The following is a 24,582-nucleotide window of genomic DNA, read 5'->3' on the forward strand; positions in this document are numbered from 1 at the left end:
TAATACATGCTCAACAAGAGAGGCTTGGACAGTAGTTTAAGGCAGCAGTCAGCAAACAAGGACCCATGAGCCCAATCTTGCCCAGCTTGTTTTCGTGTGGCCCACAAGTTGGGAATGTTTTTTACATTTTTAAAGCATTTAAAAAAATCAAACAAATGTAAGAATATATGACAGAGACCTCAGATGGCCAAGTCTAAAATATGGTGCTTTACAGAAAGGCTGATTTCAGATCCAAAGCTGAAAAAGAAAAAGCCCTGAAAAAATAAAAAGGGAAGCCCATCCCACCACTCATTCGGCCCATTACTGAGTTCCTACTGTATCCCAATCCTGGAGCTATAGAGATGGCTCAGGCGGCCTTCACACCTGCCCTCAGGTTCCAACATACGTTTTAGCCTTTTGCTTTCTCCATCCATTTTTACACAGTAAGGATTATGCAGTTTGTATAAATGTACACATTTCTCATTTTCACATTATACTACAGCATACACCTTTGCTGATTTTATTCAATACTTAAAAAGTACACGGTGTAACAGTAACAGCTCTCCTCAGCATGCACGGTGTGCCTGCTACTGTTCTAAGCACATCCCATTGACCGTCTCCTTAGTGCTCATAACTCAGTGAGGTAGGGACTGAGAGGATCTGACTTTGGCAGGTGAGGAAACTGAGATTGGGAAGGTGCACCTGCCCGAGGACGGTCAGCCTCCCGTCCAGCAGCGCGCCCCTGACCACCGTGCACACTGCCCGCTCCTGCAGGAGGTTACATCCCCCTGCTGGCGCCCCATGTGAACCCATCCTGTGGGCATCTAGAATGTTTCCAGTGCCTTTGCTACCAAAAGACTGCCTGGGGCAATGCTTTTGGATGCGGAGAGCATGAGGACAGGATGCTGGGACGTGCCCTGCTCCCATCTGCTGTGCAGTTCCTCTCCTCCTCGGGGCTTCCTGACCCTGCCCTGTCCTGGCTTTTCTGCAACCTCTCTCCCACCCGCACCACCTCGCCCGCTGGCATGCCGTGGGCAGGCACCATCACTCTAGATTTCCTAGGTCACCATGTTCAAAGACCAGCAGCCGCCTTATTTGACCCAATCTTTCCAGAAATAGTACGTGAGCTGAAAAGTTAATAGAACCGGTTTACTTCCAGTCCGTGCAAGTGATTCCATCTCACAAAACCACAGCTACTTTATAATTATCGAACATGTGTTGTAGTCATCTTTAAATAAAATACATAAAGATATTGTGGGTGTCTTAGTCCACCAAGAATTAGTTTTAAAAAAGAAAAGCAAAAGGAGCAGTCTCAGTTTTCCTGAGTCAGGTTTAGTGCAGTCCAGTCACCCCTCCCTCTATACCCATGAAGCGCTGCTTCCAGGGACCCTCCCCGCCGTCCCACCCCCATGGATACCAAAATCCACAAATTGTCAAGTGTCTCTTATAAAATGGCATCGTATTTGCACATAACCCACACATATGCTCCTGTATGCTTTAAATCATCTCTATCACTTATAATAATATGATATAAATGTTACATAGTTATAGTTGATATAAATAGTTGATATAAATGCTATATAAACAATAGTACTGTGTTATTTAGGGAATAACAACAAGAAAAAAAGTCTGTGTATGTTCAATACTCACATAAATTTTTGACCTGCAGGTGGTTATGCCCGTGGATGGGGAACCCACGGATACAGAGAGCTGCCTGTGATCAGTGTAGAGCTGAAATGTGTTCACATGATGATATTTAAATGCCTATACAATGCCTTATAGTTTTCAAAGCATTTCTCCATTGAGAAGCCCTGAGAATTGGGGAATGCAGGCACAGAGGCAGGTCGCTTGTGTTTATTTCCTCACTCCTTCCCTCCAGCAGGCACACTGTCCAGTCACCCTGGGCCTCCTTTTCCCATCCTTAAGACAGGGAGAATCATGACGCCTGAGGTCGTAGGGGGCTGTTTTGAGAATAAGTAAGCTAATTCTCATCTACTTCTTCAGCCATCGCTTGGCGCAGAATCAACTCTGCACGAGTGTTTACTATGATTCATAACTGAGTGTAATTTTTATTTTTATTTTTTTTGAGATGGAGGCTCGCTCTGTCGTCATCCAGGCTGGAGTGCAGTGGCACAATGTTGGTTCACTACAACCTCTGCCTCCTGGGTTCAAGCAGTTCTCCTGCCTCAGCCTCCGGAGTGGCTGGGATTGCAGGTGGGCAGCACCATGCCCAGCTGAGTTTTGTATTTTTAGTAGAGATGGGATTTCACCATGTTGGTCAGGCTGGTCTCAAACTCCTGACCTTATGATCCACCTGCCTCAGCCTCCCAAAGTGCTGGGATTACAGGCATGAGCCACTGCACCCGGCAACTGAGTGTAATTTTTTAAAGATGCCCATGGCATAGAACAGAGAATGTGAACTCTCTGCTTGAAGGTGGGCAAACCAAATCCTGAAGGGGAAGTGACTGGCAACCCAGCTTCCTGCAGCCAGTTGGAGCTGGGTCCTTCCTCTGGGTTTCCTCTTCTATACCCAGGCCCTCCCCGCTGCTTTTCAGCCACTAAAAGAGGAGGCCCAGCAGATGACTTGCCCTGGGCTGCCTGAGGCTTTCTAACCCCTGTGTGAGTCTTTGTCTTAAAGGGAGAGACTCTTTCAGCACAAGAATTCGGACATTTTCACCGTGTTTGATGAATTTATTTTCAGAAAACATTTTTATAATTTGCCTGTCTTGCTAAATTGAGTGTGGGGAGTGTGCGAGCACAGTCAGAACCTCTGAGCGGGATTTCACTTCGTGGTGCTGTGGAGTCAGTGTTATGCACAGCAGCTGCTCCAGCCAGCCTGATGCAGGCCGAGCTTCTCACACTGGAACCTTTGTACCCTCCCTTAGGTGCATGCCCCCCACTCCCTCCATGGGACAGTGGCTTTTCTAGGTGTTGGAAGGCACAGTGTACATGTGGCTTATCTCCTTGAAGTCTGTTTTATTGAGAAGTTCAATAAGGGGTTGGAGTGAGCAATTATTTCACATTCCTTTATAATGCACATTTGTGGCCAGGCTCAGTGGCTCATGCCTGTAATCCCAGCACTTTGGGAAGCTGAAGCAGGTGGATCACTTGAGGTCAGGTGTTTGAGACCAGCCTGGCCAACATAGCGAAATCCCATCTCTACTAAAAACACAAAAATTAGCTGGACATGGTGGCAGATGCTTGTAATCGCAGCTACTCGGGAGGCTGAGTCAGGAGGATCACTTGAACCTGGGGGGTGGAGGTTGCAGTGAGCCAAAATCATGCCACTTCACTCCAGCCTGGGCAAAAGAGTAAGACTCCATCTCAAAAAAAAAAAAAAACCCATTTGTTGACAATATTTAAAATATAAGCTCTTATTTGAGGTGATTTCCAGCTAAAGGATGTGAAGATTGAGCCGTGTTGAGTCTGTCTTCCTGCAGAGCCCTCTGGTGGACGGAATGGTGGCTGCCCCCACAGGCAGGGCTGCTCTTTGCACTTTGCCCCAGTCCCCAGTACTCCCTAGTGCCTCTCCCACCAGGCAGCCCCAGTTGTTTGAAAACAGGACCTCCCCTGCTTTAGGGCTTATTGTTCCCATCTACGCCTTAGGACGTTGAACTAGGTCAGGGGTCAAACTCATTTCTGCAAGTCTCTGAACTCCCTTTAGAAGTGGGCATGGAAATCCTGTCCACATGTATTACAGAGAGTGTTTCACTATGGCACAAACACGTCATTGCCTCATACTTTATTCTTCAGATAGAATTCCTAAAAAGGCCAAAATATTTTATTTTAGGATTTGTGTGTGTGTGTGCTTTTTGTCTTGTCTGTGAGAAGCTAAATGGAAATTACCCGACATTTCATTCCTGTAAATTAAAATAAATTAAGGTTTTGGACTCGTCAAATTCCATACTGTCAAAAAAAGAAGGTCACTTTGATGGATGAACTGACGTAACTGGGCACCAGCCAGGCTTTCGTAGCAGAATGCCCCTGTGGTGCCCGGACTCAGGGTCCTAACGCCCTCCTGGTTGTTGGTGAGCCGCATCCTTTGATTTAGATCAAGTCAGCTGTGAATACCATTTCTCTGTGATAGAGTGACTCATTATGTTGAATCCAATCCTTTTATAAAATCAGCTTTTTAAAAAGACTGAACTGTTATTTGGTGGGCAAGGCAACCCGTTAGTATAGGCATGGATCCTGATAGAATTGCCGAGAGGATGCACGCAGAAGGCTTTGACTTCCAGCCTGTGGCCGCTGCTGTCATCCACCAGGCTTCGCCAGAGCACCCAGAGGGCAGAGGCTGCCATGTGTTGCCCCTTGGACTTCCTTGGAGGGCTCTAAATAATGCTTCTCTTTCTGGCCCAGATTCTGAACAAACAATAAGTAAAAGGGGCTGGAGAGACAGAGAAAGCTAGAAATGAACATATCACCTTTATGAGCTTCTGTAAGTAATTGGAAGTGGAGGTGAGCAGGTCTGTGACTTGGGAAACTGGGGAGCTGGTGATGCTATTTACTGAAATCAGAGAATTCCGGTGGTGATCCAGCATTCTGACCTTGTTTAGCCTGAAGGAGCTCTGGCCCTTGCCCTCTGCCCCAGAGCCCCTTTTGCCTTTTCTGGGCGTCTGCTCAGCTCACCCATGGCATGATGCTACACCTGCCTGCTCCCCAAGGCCAGACCTCTGCTGTCCGTCTGGGATATCTGTACCCATGCCTCGTGCACACGTGAGCCTTCCCTGCCTTCGCTTCACCAGCAGGCTCCACTGTCACTGCCTGTGTGGCTTCAGAGCTTGGGGCCCAGACACCTGCTTTCAACTCCTTTCCTTCCCTGCTGAACATGGGTGAGAATTTGGGAAAGCTCTTACCTTCTCTGAGCTTCTGTTTCTTCTCCTACAAAGTGGAGTGTATCAGCTTTCTATCCTGCCTAACCAACCACACGCATTTACTGACATTGCCTCACTGTCCTTGGTCGGGAGTCTGGGCACAGCTTCCCTGTGACCTGTGCTCAGGATGTTGCAGGCTAGCAATCAAAGTCTCAGCTGGGCTGCGTTCTTCTCTGGAGCTTGGGGTCCTGGTCCAAGCTCATTCAATCTATTTGCAGAATTCACTTCTTTGTGGGTACAGGACTGATGCCCTCAGCTCCTAGAAGTTTCCCTTGTGCATAGACAGTTTACAGCATGGCTGTTTGGTTCTTCAAAGCCAGCAGGAGAGAGTCTCTCTGTTGAGGAAGGGGCCAGTGCTGTTTTTAAGGAATCTCACCTGATAAAGTCAGGCCCATCCAGGATAGTCTTCCTTTTGATTAATTCGAAATCAACTGATTAGTGAGTGACCTCAATTGCATCAAGACGCCTTCAGCTTTGCCATATAGTGTAAACTAATCACAGGAATGTCTTAATCAGAAGTCTCATCCCATTTTATTCAAGGGGAGGGAAGTTATGTGTCATATATACTGGGGGCTGGGAATCAGGGGCCATTCTGGAATCCTACCTACCCACATAAGGTGAAGAACAGCTCCCTCAGAGGGCATGAGTCGTACTGAGATAATTAGGGGGAGGCTGTACGAAAATGCATCAGGAGCTCAGCAGAGGTGAGCTTCCTCTCTTGCTGCATGCAGGACCTCAGAATATGCAGGCATCCAAGCAGCCATTTCTGAACACCTCTTTTGCTTCTCTTTACCCAAAGGATCTCCACTTGGGCCTGATTACTGGTATTTTTCTCTTCAGCGAAGTTGAGAATGAAAGATAGGGGAAATAATCTTGTGAGTTTAACAGCATCGTCCATTGATAGTTAAGAGATTTCCGTTATGAGTCCGTGACTGTGGTTCTTGATTTCCGTTTTTAGCAGGCTCTTTTCTTTTCTTTCTTTCTTTTTTTTAGATGGAGTCTTGCTCTGTCACCCAGGCTGGAGTGCAGTGGCATGATCTCAGGTCACTGCAACGTCCGCCTCCCAGGTTCAAGCGATTCTCCTGCCTCAGCCTCCCTAGTAGCTGGGATTACAGGCAGGCACAACTACACCCAGATAATTTTTGTATTTTTAATAGAGCTGGGTTTCACCATGTTGGTCAGGCTGGTCTCGAACTCCTGAGCTCAGGTGATCCACCCGCCTTGGCCTCCCGAAGTGCTACGATTACAGGCGAGAGCCATCATGCCCAGCCTGCAGGCTATTTTCTAACAGTTTGATTTGTAAATTTCCACCCCTGTGAATATTCTGCTTTAAGATTATTCTGGAAAACATTTAGATAACAGGGGAGGACAGGTAGGAACAGCATATTACAGGGCTTAGTAATCTCACCATTGTCACCTTGGGACTGTGTGTATGTCTATGTGTCCACATTGTTTTTGCTGTGTGTGTATATGCTGTGTGCACACATGGACTTGTGCCTTGTGTATGTGCATGTTCTGTGTGTGCGCATGTGTGCATGTTGCATGTGTGTACATTGTATGTGTGCATGTGCACACATGTATGCACGTGCACACATATGCATGTGTGTATATTGTCGTGCATACATGCATGCACCTATGTGTTCATGTACACATTGTGTGTGCATATGTGCCTTACACATTACATTGCATACACATGGAGGTTCATGGTCAGTGTGTCCGTTTCTCATGCGCTGCCTCTCCTCTCTCCAGTCTGCTGTAGAGTGCAGCAACCTTCTGCGGACCCTCCATGGCCTGGAACAGGAGCACTTACGGAAGTCTCTCGCTTTGCAACAAGAAGAAGACTTTGCCAAAGCTCACAGGCAGCTGGCTGTTTTCCAGAGAAGCGAACTGCACAGTATCTTTTTTACCCAAATAAAAAGTGCTCTTTTCAAAGGGGAATTGAAGCCAGAGGCAGCTAAAATGCTGCTGCAAGATTATTCTACAATACAGGTAATGCCTCAAATCAGCCTGGCTGTGATGGAAGAGTAATTTTTCTGAACTGTTTCAGTAAATGTCTCCTTTCTCAGTGTTCACTCCTGCCTCTCCTTTGGACTGTGCACTAGTGAACTTTCTCTTCTTTCTATCTCTTGGTATGTGGGTTTCTAGTAAGCAGGGCCAATAGTGGCTTGGAGTACAGGCCTTGAACTCAGGCTGATCGGGATTCAGATTTCAGTTCCACCACTGGTCTACTGTGTGAACTTGAGCAAGTTACTTAACTTCTTTGAGCCTTAGTTTCCTCACCTGTAAGATGAGTGTAATAGAATGCCCACACTCACCAGGGTGTGAAGAAAATTTGATGAGCTGATTCATGGAAAGTTAGTGCTTGGCATAACGTATGTTTAATGTGTATAGCAGTGGAAAATAAATATGGGACAGGCCTGGTGGTTCCCAGTACTTTGGGAGGCCAAGAAGGGAGGATTGCTTGAGTCCAGGAGATTGAGGCTGCAGTGAGCCATGATAGCACTACTGCGTTTCGGCCTGAGTGACAAAGCCAGACCCTGTCTCAAATAAATAAATAAATAAATACACACACACACAGGCATGTATGTGTGCATGTATCAATGTTTATGTAGGGTTTAGTACCTGCCTGGATATACTTGGATGGATTTGTGTATTTTTGCAAGTCAGTTTGAGTGTGAATGTTGTTAGTCCAGCGGAACAATTTCTTAGGCGGTAGTGAAAATCGTCTGTCTGAAACTGTCAACATCACTGTGGAATTTCTTAGGAGACATGCACGAGGTATTTTACATGCAGAAGTGGGTGCACACACACAGGCACACAGAGTGACATCACTGCTTTACAAGAATGCGCTTTGTGGTTTGGCTTCAGCGCTGTCCCTGGTGCTGATAGCTTGCTCTAGCTGATGGTAAGGGTGGCAGTGAACAAACTCTTATTTTACTTTACAGAATGTTGTATCTTGACTGTTAATAAAATGTTTGACAAATGCAAATGTCATTCTTTAGACAGGCTGCCTCTTCCAGATTATGAGCCAATCCCTGTTTCTAAAACAGCAAAGGTACCTTTGGTTGGTGCTGGAGGTCTTGAAGCATCATCCGGCATACTCAAGTCCGTAGGGGTTGATTTGTTCCTTAGTCCAGTAATGTGTTCTCAGTCAGGAGTGCATAACTGTGGTTCTTCAGCAATGCTTTTTCTGATGTAGTGGACAGTGCTATTTCAGTTTTATCTTTATAAGTGAAAATCAATCCAGAAAGTTGGCTAGCTGGTTAATTTTCCCACCTTGAAATTCCCTACTTGCACTAGAAGGACAGATTCTACCCATAGCAGAATAAGCCACATCCATCTAGGGTGAATCAGGGCTTACAAGCAGCCTCTGCTACTCCATTGCTGAGACAGTGGCAAAAGATGAACTGGAACATCCAGAGGAGGTGCAGGCACGGGCGGCCATCCCTGCATCTGTGAGCAGGTCCTGAGCATTCACCCTATCACTGACAAAGACAAAGGCTGCCCCTGCCCGTCCTCCGGGGACTTGCAGCCGGCACCAGGCTGAATGCATGAGGGCCGGGACATCAGGCTCTCCCAGGAGGAGACCAAGTCATCATCACAAGCCTCCCACTCTCAGAAGGCACCCAGGACGTAAAGTGAACGAGCTCCTGACTCCATTTAATCTAGGGTTTTCCCACTAAGTCCTTAGTGAGCGTACATAAAGCATAAATTCTGTTGTATTCATAGCTCAGTATTCAGACATCATGGCATGACTTAGATATTCACAGATTGTACTCATGATGAGCAGTGTCTGACTCTCAATGCCAGAGCACTCAAGTTAAAAAGAATGCATGCTGCCGTGAATGATGATATGCCAGATGAAGTAACTTCACAGGTGATAACAGAAGTACCGCACATGCTTTTTGGACCAGAGCTATAAGAGTATTTCAGGATGCCCATTCTGAATTTCCTTATGGGATGGGCTCCCATCAATCAACACGTGTGGATCCCGTCCCGTGGAGAACAGGAACATTGCCACAACCTTCCTACTATATGGATTCTGGTGCCGGTGGCTCTTAGGGGGATGCTAGTGTGAAGCCACGTCTGACTGACCACAAAGCTTTTCACCCAATGGATAGTGCTGATTCCCAAATGTTGAGACGTGGAGCTGCTACAGTGGAAAGGAGAGCAGCCATGCCATCACGTGTTCCCTGTTGAACAAAGCGCTGACTTGTTGACTTTTTTGGTTATCCGTTGTATGGGCAATGTTTCCACAGATGGAGAAAAGACAGCCAAGCCAGTCCATGGGGTCGTTCTTCTGATGTTCCTGATCTAATTACTATTACTATGCCTCTGGTTAAAGCAGGGTCTTTGGAAGCAGCCTGTTGTGATGTTAGAACACAGGTCCTGGAATTAGATTGCTGACTTCAAATACCTGCTCAGCCATTTACCAGTTGTCGGATGTGGACTCAGTTTCCTCATCTGTGAAATGGGAATAATAATACTGTCTCCCTAGGTTAAGTTAGATGAGCCAGGAAACACTCTTGGCCCAGTCTCAGGTCTGGAGAACGTACCTCACATTAGCTAGGTTATTTCTCGCCTGTGTTCGCTTGGGTTTTGTTCACTTTGTACTGGGAGAAACCTTCTTGCTTTCTTTGTGCTCATCCTGGTCTTGTCTCCTCTGTGGTGGTGGGAGCTCCTTGGGGTTGGGCTGATGGCTGACTTATCCCAGAACTTCAGCGCCTCATCCTGGTGCTCAGCACTTGTGGGAACTCCACAGATGGGAGGGGTGTGTGCATGGGTGAAGGATGAATGGCCGAGTGAGTGAAATTTATGTTCTGTAGGGCAGTAAAGTTGTCCTGATAACTCTTTACCGTCAGGGTCTAGACTGCATTTTTCAAAGCCCTCATTTCTTATTCGTATGTAATTTTCCCATAAGCCTTTGTTGCAGGCAGGGAGGTTAAAGGTGTTAATTCTCATGTTTCTTTTCTCGTGTATTTCTTATAAAAGGAAAAATCATATTTTAAACGTCTAGAAAGATTATGCTCTGAATTTTAATTAGGCGTATTTTCTTGATTATTTTTTTATTGACAGGAGAATGTAGAAGAGTTAATGGACTTTTTCCAGGCTAATAAGAGGTATCATCTGAGTAAAAGATTTGGCCACAGGGAGTATCTGGTCCAGAACCTACAGTCATCAGAGACCCGTGTGCAGGGCCTTCTGAGCACTGCTGCAGCCCAGGTGACCCACCTCATTCAGAAGCACGAGAGGTACCATTCACTACCATCCCAACAGTGCAAACTGTCTTAGTCTGTTTCCTGCTGCTGTAACAAAATACCACAGACGGGGTAATTTATAAATAGAAGAGATATATTTGGGTTCATGGTTCTAGAGGCTGGGAAGTTCAAGATCTAGCTAGGGCCCTCTTCCTCCCTCATAACGTGGTAGAAGGGCAGCACGTGTGAGAGAAAAAGGGGGCCATACTCCTGTGATAACTAACACAGAAATGGCATGAATCCATTCACGAGGGTGGAGCCCTCATGACCTAATCATCTCGTAAAGGTCCCATCTGTTAATACTGTCACAATGGCAATTAAATATCAAGTTTTGGAGGTGACATTCACAGCATGGCACAAATGAAATGCCTCACACAAACCTTTCTCACTGGAGACCTGCACTTCTGTTTATTCAGCATATATGCTGGCTGTTCCTCTCTTATCATTTCTTTCTTTTTTCTTTCTTTCTTCTGTTTTTTGTTTGTTTGTTTGTTTTTGAGACAGAGTCTCACTCTGTTGCTCATGCTGGAGTGCAGTGGCATGATCTTGGCTCACTGCAACCTCCGCCTCCCAAGTTCAAGCAATTCTCTGCCTCAGCCTCCCACATAGCTGAGATTGCAGGCACCCACCACCACACCCAGCTAATTTTTGCATTTTTAGTAGAGATGGGGTTTCACCATGTTCGCCAGGCTGGTCTTGAACTCATGACCTTGTGATCTACCCTGCTCAGCCTCCCAAAGTACTGGAATTATAGGTGTGAGCCACCATGCCTGACCACTTATTATTTCTTAAGAATTATCTTTTTGTAAAAATCCTTAGTGTTACAGAATTTTAAAAACATATGCAACAGTCTAGACAACTGTATGAGCCCCTTCAGCAGGTGTTCACTCATGGCCAATTCTGATGTGGCTATACATCCCTACCCTGATTATTTTGAAGAAGAATCCCAACAATGTGTTCTAGAGAAATCAGGGACGAGGCTCACATCGACCATGTGATGGAAGAGCCCACGTCTCTTTAAGATCTAGCACACTACTGGCTCTTGCATTCACCTTTGACACCAAGAATAAATACAGAGATGCTTGTCTCGGATTCCAAATGGTTTTCTAAGCAGCACCTGGGATTCCCTGTGGTCAGGTATATGGTGGCGTCACAGTTCTAACTGCCATCACCTGCCTCTCTCTAGCGTTCCTTCTCAGCAATTCTTTGTGGTAACTTAATTGTAAACAGCAAAATTTATCCTTTTAGGTTACAGGAAGCTCTGAAATGAATAGGGACATGACTATAAAGTGGTTTTCTTATAACGATCTGTTGTTTTACTGTGGTTCTGCTACTTAGGTAATCTTATTGGGACTTTGCCCCTCTCCTGCTCTGTTAATGAGGATTCGGTAAGGTGCAAATTACGTAAACACTCCCCACCTGAAGATGCGAATGAATTTATCACTGCAATTTACTTGACATTCCTGATTTTGATTTGCACTCAAGTGAAAGAACCAGTTTTTCGCCTTGAATTGAAGGGCCCACCAGCTGGTTGTCAGCAATCACCAGGGAAAGATGTTTTATCTCTTATTTCTAAATTCTATTTTAAAAGACATCATTATATTTCTAAAGCGTGCATCTACTACTGATTCCTTCACCTGTTCATTCCTTCAAGAAACCTCCATTGAGAGTCTTCCCTGGGCCAAGCTGGGGACTCAGCCCACGGACACAGGCAGTCTAGGAATGATAGTGGCAATGCTAGTAGCAGAGTGTACTCGTCAGGGTGCTCCAGGGAAACGGAACCAACAGGATATATAAACATATAGACAGAATCGTCTCTTGTTTCCAGCTTACCATCCAAATAGCTTCCTATACAAACAGGAACTAGCTCAAGTGATTATGGAGGCTGAGAAGTCCCGTTGTCAGAAGTCCCAGCTATCTGCAAGCTGGAGACCCAGGAAAGCCAATGGTGTGATTCAATCCAAATCTGAATGCCTAAGAACCAGAGGAAGCTGATGGTGTAAGTCCCAGTGCAAAGGCAGGAGATGAGATGAGAGGTCCCACCATAGCTGTAAGGCAGAAAAGAAGGGACAGATTCCCCTTTCCTCTGTCTTTGTGTTTTATTCAGGACCTCAGCATATTGGATGATGCCCGCCCACACTGGGGAGGGCCATCTGCTTTACTGAGTCCACTAATTCAAATGCTGATCTCCTCTGGAAACAGGCACACCAGAAAGAACATTTCATCTGGGCCGATCAAGTTGGTCCATAAAATTAACTGTCACACAGAGTATTCCCTGTATTTGCCTCTTTTACTTTGTTCTGTTCTTGACACAGGATTTTTAATCCACCATCTCCCCTTGGAAGCTTCTGTCTGCACCAGACTGGTCCTCTCAAATGTTTCTTTCTCCCAGAACTCTTGCCAACTTCCACCCTAATGATGCCTCTCTTGTGTTGAGCTTTTTCTGCCCTTCCTCTGCTAGTACTTTGGTAAGGTCTTAGCTGCCCATTCTCCTAATTCTTCTGGAGGGTAAAGATTTTCTGATTCAAACCAAACTAATTAGGAGATGACTGTTCATGTACAATAGCAATTAAGCTTCAGGAGAGTTTGGAGACCACATTTCTAACTTTACATCTTTTCCATCTAGAGCGGGGTACCTGGATGAAGACCAAATGGAAATGCTGTTGGAACGGGCTCAGACAGAAGTCTTTTCAATCAAGCAGAAGTTGGACAATGACTTAAAGCAGGAAAAGAAAAAGCTCCACCAAAAACTAATAATTAAGAGAAGACGAGAGTTGCTGCAAAAGGTATATAAGGCATGATGCTATTTATTCTTTCCATAAGCACTTGCTAATACCCATCAAGTACCAGGGTACTGTGCCACCCATTGCCATTGGTGCACTAGGATCAGAAGGGCAGCTGTACAGGCATCATGATGTGCCATCTACTGTTGATTGGTAGTGACTTTTTGGAATGCTCTGTTCAGCAGGCGCTGCAGTAGCATCCAGTTCTTATCCAGCCCCCAGCATAGCAGAGGGTCATGGTAGACTAGTAATGTCTGCATAGGTAAGGGAATAGGAGTGCTGGTTTGAGTGATTAATGATGATGATAGGTGTTAACTTTTATTGAGTGCTTACTTAGCACTGTGCTAAGTGTGTTATATAAGATATCTTGTTTAATCTTTATATTAACCCTATGAGGGAGATACCATGGGGTTGTGTGTGTGTGTGTGTGTGTGTGTGTGTGTGGTCAGGGTCAAATATCTAGTTAAGTGGCAAGCATGGCATGCATTTGGAGTCTCTAAGAATATGATGAGATGATGAGGCTGGAGTGTGCAGAGGGAGGAGGGTAGGGCCTGGAAGGAAATGCAGTACCAAGTCAGTGGGGGCATGCTGTTCCGGGCTAAGTGGTTACCTTTCATCCGAGGACAGTAGGGAACGTTAAAGGGTCTTCAGCAGGTGAGAGAGAGAGAGACCAGATCTGTGATTTAGGAAGCTGAGGTGAGCAGCATGTAAGATGGAGTTCAGGAACCTGGGAACACACCCCATGAAGTGTCTGGTACGTGGCCAAGTGTGAGCAGATGAGGGCCTAAACTGTCACAAAGCCCTGAGTACGGGGGGTAAGGACAGGTTCAGGGACTGTATGGGACACGCTGGATGACACCCAAGTAGTTGGTTGGTACCATTTGCAGGGAGGGGATGAAGAATAAGTTTCAAATTTGATCAGTAGAAACTCTGCTCTTTGTTACCAAGTTTGGGACCCAAGTGAAAGCCATGATTCTGACCTTGATCATGATGCACACCCCATCTTTGAGCATCACACCATTCATCTCCGAGCCACTGTTTAAGGGATGAAAACAGAGGGGTCCAGGGCTCCATTTCCCTATGGTCTTGATCCAAGGTCAGTGTCTAGAAAGAAGGATGGACTCCACATCCTGTAGGAGATTCTGGCAGTCTTCTGTGAATGTTATTTCTTGTAGCTACTTTTGATAAACATTACCAGTGGCCCAGAATTAGGATGTAGCTCCATGATTGCATCCCCACTGTTGAGGACACTGCCTGACACCTGGTAGGTGCCCGTACTTATTTGTAGAATGAAAGAATGGATACTCTCCGGTCACCAGGACCCGTGAACGTGGGTTATGATAGACTAGTGTCTGAGGAGTGCTGGTTTGAGTGACTAATGATAATGGTGGGAACTAACATTTATTGAGTGCTTCCTTCGGAAGAGCATCTTATGTTCTCTCAAAATAGAACCGAGACTATCTGTGAACCCACTGTTATAAAGAACACCATAGTGGACATCTTTATGTAGCTCAATTTTTTCCCACAACAGGGGCCTTTGCACCTACTGTTCTTTCTACTAGGAAGGTTCTTTCCTCATTTTTTTTTTTTTTGAGACGGAGTTTTTTGCTCTTGTTACCCAGGCTGGAGTGTGCAATGGCGTGATCTCAGCTCACCACAACCTCCGCCTCCTGAGTTCAGGCAATTCTCCTGCCTCAGCCTACTGAGTAGCTGGGATTACAGGCACACAACACCACACCCAGCTAATTTTTTTTGTATTTTTAGTAGAGACGGGGTTTCACCATGTTGACCAGGATGGTCTCGATCTCTTGACCTCGTGATCCACCCGCCTCGGCCTCCCAAAGTGCTGGGGTTACAGGCTTGAGCCACCGTGCCCGGCCTCCCCATTTCTTAAGCTGATTCAGATGAGACCTCCTTCCTTAGGTCTCACTTAGATTTTCTTCCTTAAAAGTTTCACTGACCTCCTCATTTAAGTCGTCTCTCAAAAATCTTAGCTTTTTAGTTCCCCCTTTATAATATTACACGTTGCAGATCCTGTGTGCCTAGCACATAGTAATAACACTGACAGATATTTACTGGCATAAACTGCTCTATATCAGGCACTTTTCTAAGAGCTGTACATGTACTATGTAACTCACATAATCCTCACAACTTATTCTGAGAGGGAAGTCCTATTATTATCCTCAGTTTACAGTTGGGACATGGAGGCACAGAGAGGTTAATATACCTGCTTTGGGTCACTCAGCTTGTGAATGGTGGAGCCGGGACTGGAACCCAGGCAGTCTGCCATCTGGGCTTTACCTACTCAGTAAATACCTGTTCAGCGAATGGTGAGTGCATAAGGGTTTCACTGTATTTTTTTTTTAAACAATAACTTTCTAGGCCTGGCAGGGTGGCTCACAGCTGTAATCCTAGCACTTTAGGAGGCTGAGGTGGGTAGATCACTAGAGGTCAGGAGTTCAAGAGAAGCTCGGCCAACATGGTGAAACCCCATCTCTACAAAAAATACAAAAATTAGCTGGGCATGGTGGTGTACACCTGTAATCCCAGCAACTGGGGAGGCTGAGGCAGGAGAATCGCTTGAACCCAGGAGGCCGAGGTTGTAGTGAGCCAAGATCACACAACTGTACTCCAGGAGGGGTGACAGAGAGAGACCTAGTCTCAAAATAATAAAATAAATTATTATTTTTAAAAATTAGCCTGGTGTGATGACTCACGTGCCTTTAATTGCAACTACTCGGGTGTTTGAGGCACAGAATCGCTTGAACCCAGAAGGTGGAGGTTGCAGTGAGCCGAGATCTCACCACTGCACTCCAGCGCGGGCGACAGAGCAAGATTCCATCTCAAAAAAAAAAAAAAAAAAAAAAAAAAAAAAAAGGAATGACTTTTTCCAAATATGAGATTGTTGGGGAAAAGTCTATAAACGTTCTGTGCCTCCCGCAATAAAGTGTTGCAGCCAAAAGGCTGTACCCGCCAAGCCCCGCCCCCACCTAATTTTCTTTTCTGGAACTGGGCCAGCACCGGGAGCAGCGGAGGGAGCAGCTGTCCGTCGGCGAGGCCTTCCAGGTGGTGGAGGATGCCGGCCAGTACCTGCGCCAGTGGAAGAGCCTGATGGAGGAGCACGGCGCCGCCCTGGAGGAGCTGCAGGAGCGTCTGGACCAGGCCGCCCTGGACGATCTCAGGGCCCTGACCCTCTCGCTGTTCGAGAAGGCCACCGACGAGCTGCGGCGCCTGCAGAACTCGGCCATGACCCAGGAGCTGCTCAAGCGCAGCGTGCCGTGGCTCTTCCTGCAGCAGATCCTGGAGGAGCATGGCAAGGAGATGGCCGCGCGGGCCGAGCTGCTGGAGGGGGAGGAGAGGGACAGGGACCAGGAGGGTGTCCAGGGCGTGAGGCAGAGACTGAAGGACGACGCTCCCGAGGCGGCCACGGAGGAGCAGGTGGAGCTGAGACGCTGGGAGCGCCTGATCTTCATGTGAGTGCCCCCCTGGGTCCTCATCACCTCTCCCCACCCCATGGATGCGGGGAGATTCCTGCCCTGTGGTTGTGGGGGTGGCCACGCCTGAGACACCTGGCCCCAGACAGATGATTGACAGCGTTAATGAGTCACATAAACTCCCCCGCAGGGAGGACCTCCCATGTCACGCAGGACCTACAAGGATTGAGCAGAGGGCAGGACAAGGGCCGTGGGCTTTGTAGTGAGGAGAGGATGGGTGGCCCCTGGCTCCCAGGGGAAAATATGATTGGCTTGTCCAAATAATTCCCTGGGCTGAATAATTCCAGGGAGCTACTCAGGAATAAATGGGAATGTGCTGGTTTCCTTAATAGAAAGTGTCCTCTGGGGAGGGCACATTATCCACAGAAGCAGAGTGGGAAGGGGAGTGTGCAGTGAGGCCATTCCAGGCCCTGCTGATTTCACCAGGCTCAAGGCTGCACGTGATCTTGGCCCTCGTTTCAGTTATTCCACTGCACTCTGTCATCTTTTCACCTGGCCCTTTCATCCCTGGTCCATTTCTTGGGCTATGTACCTTTATTATTATTATTACTATTATTGTTATTATTTTGAGATGGAGTCTCGTCAAGTCACCAGGCTGGAGTGTAGAGGTGTGATCTTGGCTCACTGCAACCTCCGCCTCCTGGGTTCAAGTGATTCTCCTGCCTCCGCCTTCCAAGTAGTTGGGATTACAGGCACGCGCCACCATACCCAGCCAATTTTTGTATTTGTAGTAGAGATGGGGTTTCACCATGTTGGTCAGGATGATCTCGATCTCTTGACCTCGTGATCTACCCACCTCGGCCTCCCAAAGTGCTGGGATTACAGATGTGAGCCACCATGCCTGGCCATATCTTTATTATTAATTCAAGAACCATGCAATGACTTCCGCTTCCCATTGGGATGCAGTGGACCACAGCTAACACTCCTCCTGCAGTAACTAGAAAATCATGGATACATTTATTTTTATTATTTATTTTTTGTAGAGATGGGGTCTCACCCTGTTGCCCAGGCTGGTCTCAAATCCCTGGGCTCAGGGGATCCTCCCATCTCAGCCTCCCAAAATAAATCTCACAAGTAATTTTTTTTAAAGACACGGGAGGGTGGTGGAAACAGTGAAGACAAGTTGGAGTCTGATTCCAGAGGGGCCAGCCCCACAGTCCTCTACTTCTCTGAAATGTCTGCCAGCTCTTTGTGCACGCTGAGATTTGGCTTAGCCCAGGAAGGGAGACAGAGACCAACAGAACTTTTGGTGGTGGTTTGGGGCTGGCATCAGATTGGAAACTGGAAGGGCCTCAAACATAGCCAGTGTAGAAGGAGACATGGGCAGTAGAGACCGGAAGACCCAGGATCACCACTTAGGTTTGAGCAAGTTGTTCAACCTCTCTGGGCCTCATCTTTCCTGCTTGTAAAATGAAGACCACAAAAACTAAATCGAATCATTTCAGGTGCTTTTGGCAGGACGTGGCACTGTCACATGGTCTGAATGTGAAGACGATGTTTCTGTGAGAGCCTGGGCTCCCCTCGGACCCTGTGATGGACATGGGATCTGCCTGCAATCTCCTTCCTCCCCTGTACACGTTATCTCCTAGCATCTTGCTGGCCTCAATGATGTAATGCCCTTCCCTTCCCTACACAGTTTTCATCCCCGGGTCTGACCTTGCCACCAGGAAAATCGGTCCCCAGGTGTTTGCAAGGAGTGATATTATCTTGGTTTGCATGAAGTGACCTCTGGCCCTTTCCCATCTCTCTCTTTTGTGATTCTGGCCTCATTTATTTTTTAAATCTTTGTTAGGTTTTGCTTTCTTGACAAGGAAAACAAGATGCTGTCTTCTGTTAGTCCATAAAAATCAGTTCCTTAAATGCCATTTCTTATTCCCATGAATTGCCCTCTACCGTATTTATTCAGCCTAGTCTACATTCCAGGAAATTCTCTTTTCATGTTCAAACTGGCTTTGGACTCTTTGTAGCAAGTGAATTCGCTTTGGCATTTCTGTTACCAACTGGTCATTTTCTTCAGCTTCGTCTGGATTCGTTTTGCAGGGAGTATTACTAAAGCCACTGCTGATTTAGCCATTTTGTAGGGAAAAAGAGAACTCTCCCTTGGCTATCAGAAACGTGTAGGATTTTTCCAAGGGTCATAGAGTATCAACTCACAATGCACACAGTGTGAGTCTGCTTATATACTTTGCTTATTTAATATTCTAAAAGGTTGCAGCCTTTGTTTCTGAGGCATTATGCAAAAATGGCTTCGCACAATAGACTTGAAACACATTTTTAGCAGCTTTCCAATTTCAGCCAAGATGGGGTTGCTGTAAAACTGGCTGGCTAAAGTAGGAATTCCTGAGGAATATCTTTGGTAGAGAAAGCGTATCTTTGAGCCTTCTTTCCTAAGTTCTTGTCTTGATTTTAAACTCCTTCGGGGCAAAGATCTCGCCTCTTGGATTTCTGTGTTCTCTTGGCACTTCCGTAACGGAGGATCAAGACGAGACTGCTAAGGGCCGATCTGGTTTGAAAGTGGCAGGAATAATGACTGAGTCATCTCACAGCTGCTTTCACTTTGGGTTCCACGTAACCAGCAAACAGCGGGGCAAAGGCTTTGCACTAGGGAAGGTACAAGGGAGCTGTTGCAGTTTCTAGAGGTTGCTTTAAAAATCACTGGGCCCCATGAAGTGAGGAACCCAAGACGGGTGTCACATGACACGGGGTCAGACCTTCAGACTGTTTTCAGCAGGGGGCCCGCATGGTCTCTGAAGGTCTCATTCTCTTTCCCCAAGAGTCCTTTCTAGCTGGGCCACAGTTCACATTCCCACATTGAGATCTGGGTATGGTAAGCCTGACTCTGGCCAACCACCTTGGGTGTTCTACAGATAATTCTAAATTTTAAGGCATCTGCGAATGCTGGCTGTATTGACAGAACATCCAAACAAATCTACAGAGAATCTCTGTTCAGTGAATAATTCTGTCCAGACTTTCCGAGCAGATTTCCTCTTACGTTTCATGGACCAGAACCAGCCCCCTTGAGGCTGAGAAAGCAATTGTGTAGCCTTTGTCTCCTTTAGGGCTGTTGGCCTCACTAGAAAGGAAGAGGAACTGTTTATCCATTTTTTTTTTGTCTGTAATTTGGTGTAAGGAGCAGCAGTGATGTAGGTCAATGCATTTGTTTCTTAGCGCTACCATAACAAAGTACCACAAACTGGGTGACTTAGAACAACAGAAATATATTCTCCCACCGTTCCGAAGCCCGGAAGTCCAAGATCAAGGCATTGGCAGGACCATGCTCGCTCTGAAGGCACCAGGGGAGAATCTGTTCTGTGTATTCTCTTAGCTGCTGGTGTCGGCGGCAATCCTTGGCATTCATTGGCTGGTAGACGTCTCACCCAAATCTCTGCCTCTGCATCAGATGCCCTCTCTGCGTGTTTGTCTCGTTTCTTGTAAGGATACCAGTCACGCTGCATGAAGGGACCACTGTGTCCCAGTATAGCCTCATCTTAGCTTACTTCTTAATTATGTCTGCAAATACCCTGCTTCCAAATAAACCGACATTCACAGGTCCCAGGTTAGGACTTGAATATATCTTTTTGGGAGCCACAATTCAACCCGTAACATGAAGTCCCTCAGCATGGTTCCCAGCATGGAATCAGTTTTCACTGAATGATAGCTGTCAATCATCAACCTTCAGAACCAAGCACAAGGGACTCCCATTTCCCTGACCACCCTGAGCTCCGTATCTCCTCTGTCCACTGGTTCTACATAGAGAATGCTCCTGACCAGCCTCCGCAGACAGCACTTTGTTTTCATGTCTGTTTGTGAAGTGAGTGAGACCAGGTTATTTGCAAGGTCATGGGCACTGGAAGGCCTGCTTCCTCCTCAAAGACATCCCGGTAGCCTTGCCTCACTCAGTTCTCGTTCTTAGCTCCAGTACGACGTCCTACGCAGCACAACATGCATTAGGTGCTTAAGGAACGCCCGTGGCAGGAAATGCACGATTGAGGAGCCAATGCTTTTTCTCCAGATTGTGGATTTGAGGAATGAGCTTTGCATCTCTGGCTTCGCCACCCCAGCCCAGCCCCCAGGCTTTCTCTGTGTAAGAGCGAATCTCTGTTCTTCCTCCCAGGAAGCTCTACTCCTCAGTCTTCTCCCTGTCTGAAGAGGAGCTGCTCAGGATGAGGCAGGAGGTCCATGGCTGCTTCGCTCAGATGGACAGGAGCTTGGCCCTCCCCAAAATCCGGGCCCGAGTTCTGCTGCAGCGATTTCAGACTGCATGGCGAGAAGCAGAGTTCCTGAAGCTGGACCAGGCCCTGGCGGCCCCCGAGCTGCAGGTAGGATGGACGTGGCAGTTGCCTCTTTATTACAGAAGCGGGGCTGTCTCCCAGCTGCTGACCCTGCAGGGTCTGACCTCTCCAGCACCCTGAGCCCATCTCACCTCACGCTCCCCGTCCTCTCTCTCCAGCACCCTGAGCCCATCTCACCTCACGCTCCCCTGTCCTCTCTCTCCAGCACCCTGAGCCCATCTCACCTCACGCTCCCCTGTCCTCTCCTCTCTGGCTACGTTAGTGTCCAGCAGTTCCAGGAAACTCCAGGGCTGTCCCAACTTTAAAGTATAGTGGACATCACTGGTGCTGTGCCCTGATCCTGACGCCCAGACTGCTGCGCCATCCACCAGCAGCCATAAACCTTAGTCTCGCCCAGCCACAATCTTCTCCTGATGGAAGCTGCCTCGCCTGAGATATTACTCTGTCTCTCCTGACCCTTCCTCCAGCCACAGCTAATGACTGACTCTGGGTACAAAAGGCCTTTCTCTCTATGGCATAGAGGAGGGGTGATCCCCTCAGCTCAGGTGGGTCAGGGAAAGAGGGCCTCTTGCACAGGGTCTTAAAGGATGATGACTGGCAGCTGCCTTTTAGTGAGCAGCTAGTATGTGCCTGAAGGCAGACAACTCTTTAGTGTAGCTTTTGCTCCAGAGCCCCCAGGGACCAGTTTAGGCTTGACTTTACCTGAGACCACAGCCTTGCTTGGCTCTCTCCTTTCCTGTCCTGTTCCCTTGTTCCCCAACAGGTTGATCCTAAAGGGATCTCCTTCAGGAAACTATGTGCACATAATCCCTGCCTCAGGCTCCGCTTCTGGGGATCCCAACATAAGATGTGGCCTTCGAACTTCTGTTTTCTCTGCCACATACATGCTTTGTAGTCCATTGAGGTCTCAGCTCAAATGCCACCTCCACCAAGACAGGCTTCCTTGAGCACCTGTCTAAAATCACCCTCTCCCTAGGCATTCTTTATCACATGCTGGTTTCATGGTTTTATTTATCATTATCTAAAATGTGCTGGTTCCTTGAATTCCCCGTTGCCTGGGCTTCCACTAAAAATAAGCTCCCTGGCCCATTCACCACTCAAGAGTACCGAGTGCATGGTAGGTGTGCAGTAAATTTTGTTGGCTTCAACATCCCACTACCCAAGCACCAGATGTGTAACACTGGGGCTTAAAATAGTATGTTGAGATTGAAAACATTAAAATCACTGAAGCTTACCTGGTCTCACCTGAAGTTCACAGCAGTGCTAAGATGTCAATATGATGTCCCATTTTACAGATGAGAAAACAGAGCAGCAGAGGAAAAGTGAGTGGCCCTATCGGAAGGAGAGAACGGGGCTGGGAGCTGGTGTTTCCTGACTTTAAACTGACTTCTTTTCCTTTAGAGAAATAAAAAACTCAGACATATTCTTTCTGAATATAAACCAGTGGATGCAGAAACAACTTGGAAGCTCTTACATTCTTTTAATGTTTTTTAATGTCCTTTCCCCACCCCCACCCCCCATTTCTGTTCTTACAAGGATATGGGAGATACAGCATGTGTGGTGGTTAAAGAGTAAGGGATACATTATCAAAAATATCAAATATTTTGGAACAATAGGGGAAAATAATTTTGACATCACTGAAATGAGGGGAGGGAGTCCATGACCCGCAGCTTCCCCTGCCTTGAAGCTGGTAAGTTCCAGTGGGAATGAAGTTTCTGCCTTCAAAATCACCCAGGGTGCTTGGTTTTCAGATGGAAATGGCTTTGGCCAATGCCTCAGAGGGGCAGACGTCATCTTCCCTGTCATGAAGGTGCTCGCCCCACGTGGGCCAGGAGGGCCAGGGTTTCCACGGATGGAGCGGCAGCTCCCTTCTCTTGCTTAGTCCCGAGATAGCAGCAGAGAAGGTGGCAGGAGAGCCTGCTCTCGGTTTCCTGAGCACCAAGGCCTGGGGAAAAAATAGTTGTTTTAGTCTTCATGCTTTCATCTGTAAAATGGGTGGAATGAGGGCGTATGGGGCCAGGTGCAGCAATGGCAGCGTCAGCGGTGCTTAGCGCACTCCCCATCCCTTGGCCGTCCTCACCCTCCTGTCACGTCACCACCAGGGAACCCCCACGTTTCTTCCCTGCACACTTCTCTTTGATCTAGACCCGCAAAACAGATAGTGTCTACTGTTGAACCTCATCTGCTGGCGGCCCCCAGGGCTCCCAGACCATTCACAGATGTGAGTTTCTAAGACACTTGCAAATTCTAAAGAGATGTGCAGGTCAGACTCACCACCCTCTTCCTTCAGCCCTTTCTGTGGCTCTCTGGGCTGGGACACAAGTTCCAGCATGACCTCAAGGCCCCCTGTGGTCTGGCCCCTGACCAGACCTGTGCTGGGAGAGCCCTCAGGGGAGAGGGAAGGCAGGGAGGGGAATCCTGACTTGCAGCGTCTGCCCATTTCCCTGGTGTAAATCCTCTCAAGGCCAGTTTCAGGCTTGACATCACCGCCTGGGAGTTGCAGGATGGGCTCCCTGCCCGGCCCTCTCTAGGGCTATTTCCTCCCAGCCCCAGTCTATACCCCGGGCTCCGGGTCCTGCCCGCCAGCCTGACTTGCCTCCTAGTATCCTTAGTTAGTTTTCATCTTTTCAGATTGCTTTCTCCACCATCATGGAAGCATTGCAAGAACAAGGACCTCACTCGTCACATCCCCTTCTCAGGAGGCTGACGGCTCTGAGGTCCCGCAGCTAGTTAGGAGGTGGACATGGCTTGGGTCCGCTGTCTGACTCCAGAGCTGAGGTTCTGCCCATCAGGCTCCCTCTCCTTCCTTTGGTGGAAAGAGCCCACCAGAGTGTGTGAAGACCAAAGGCTCTGAAACTGAGCTCCTTCCAGAAAAACATACCTCTCTCCTCCCCTCTGGCCTAAGGCAGAGTTTTTCAGTTCTGGGAGCTGCAGAAACTTCTCTTGGGCTGTGAAGCCCTGTGCGGGCTGCATGGACTCGCTGGGGATCACCTTCTTACCAGTGTCTTCCCCAACCCCTCTCCAGCCGCAGTCCAAGGCGAGAAAGTCGCGATCCAAGGGTAAAAGCAAGGGAGATCTTCTGAAGAAGTGCCTCGAAGATAAAATCCACCTCTGTGAGGAACAGGCCGCTGAAGACCTGGCTGAAAAGGTCAGACTTCTGCTTCACCCGCCGTTTCTCTCTGCACATGGCGGGGCTCACAGCTGACACACTTGCAGGCACACAGAGCCCTTGGGGGCTGTGCCGTCCCTTTCCACCCAACCACTCATTCGCTCAGGTGTGATGGTAAGAAAGAGTGGGAAGACCCTCCCCCTGGGCCCCGCCCAGTGCCTTCTGCCTGGAACCCTCTCCCTCTACTTCTCAGCCTGGGGATCTCGCAGGATCTTTCAGGCTTCAGTTCGGGTGCTGCCTCTGTTGGCTGAGCTACTTGCTATGTGTGTGCCTGGCTCTGTCCTGGGGCGTATGCATCTGCCGTATCACCTCCATCACACTCTGTATCTCTCACACTCTCCTCCGTGCTCCCACAAACTGACTGGGCTCTTCCCTCCAGCCCCGTTTGTTTGTTTGTTTTCTTTTGAGATGGAGTCTCGCTCTGTCACCCAGGTTGGAGTGATCTCGGCTCATTGAAATCTCCACCTCCCAGGTTCAAGCGATTTTCCTGCCTCCGCCTTCCGAGTAGCTGGGATTACAGGTGCCTGCCATCACACCCGGCTAATTCTTGGTGTTTTTAGTAGAGATGGGGTTTCATTATGTTGGCCAGGTTGGTCTCCAAACTCCTGACCTCAGGTGATCTGCCCACCTTGTCTTCCAAAGTGCTGGGATTACAGGCGTGAGCCATTCCCTGGCCCAGCCTTGTTTTATATGTGATGTTCAAGCACACACTACACAGTCTCCTAGGACGCTT

The 24,582-nt window shown here is 47.7% G+C and overlaps 1 protein-coding gene across 6 annotated transcripts in view; it reads left to right on the top strand.

The window, feature by feature from the left end:
• Positions 1-24,582, top strand: part of EVC2 (EvC ciliary complex subunit 2) — a 156,265-nt gene that overhangs the window by 76,251 nt on the left and 55,432 nt on the right. For all 6 annotated transcript variants that reach the window (XM_074395877.1, XM_074395880.1, XM_074395878.1 and 3 more), the window contains 6 exons: positions 6,603-6,842; positions 9,930-10,105; positions 12,738-12,897; positions 15,913-16,367; positions 20,503-20,707; positions 23,706-23,828. In XM_074395877.1, the coding sequence (XP_074251978.1) occupies positions 6,603-6,842; positions 9,930-10,105; positions 12,738-12,897; positions 15,913-16,367; positions 20,503-20,707; positions 23,706-23,828 (1,359 nt within the window). The remainder of the gene's footprint in view (positions 1-6,602; positions 6,843-9,929; positions 10,106-12,737; positions 12,898-15,912; positions 16,368-20,502; positions 20,708-23,705; positions 23,829-24,582) is intronic.

This window comes from Saimiri boliviensis, chromosome 3, assembly GCF_048565385.1.
Source record: "Saimiri boliviensis isolate mSaiBol1 chromosome 3, mSaiBol1.pri, whole genome shotgun sequence".
NCBI classification, from domain to species: Eukaryota; Metazoa; Chordata; class Mammalia; order Primates; family Cebidae; genus Saimiri; species Saimiri boliviensis.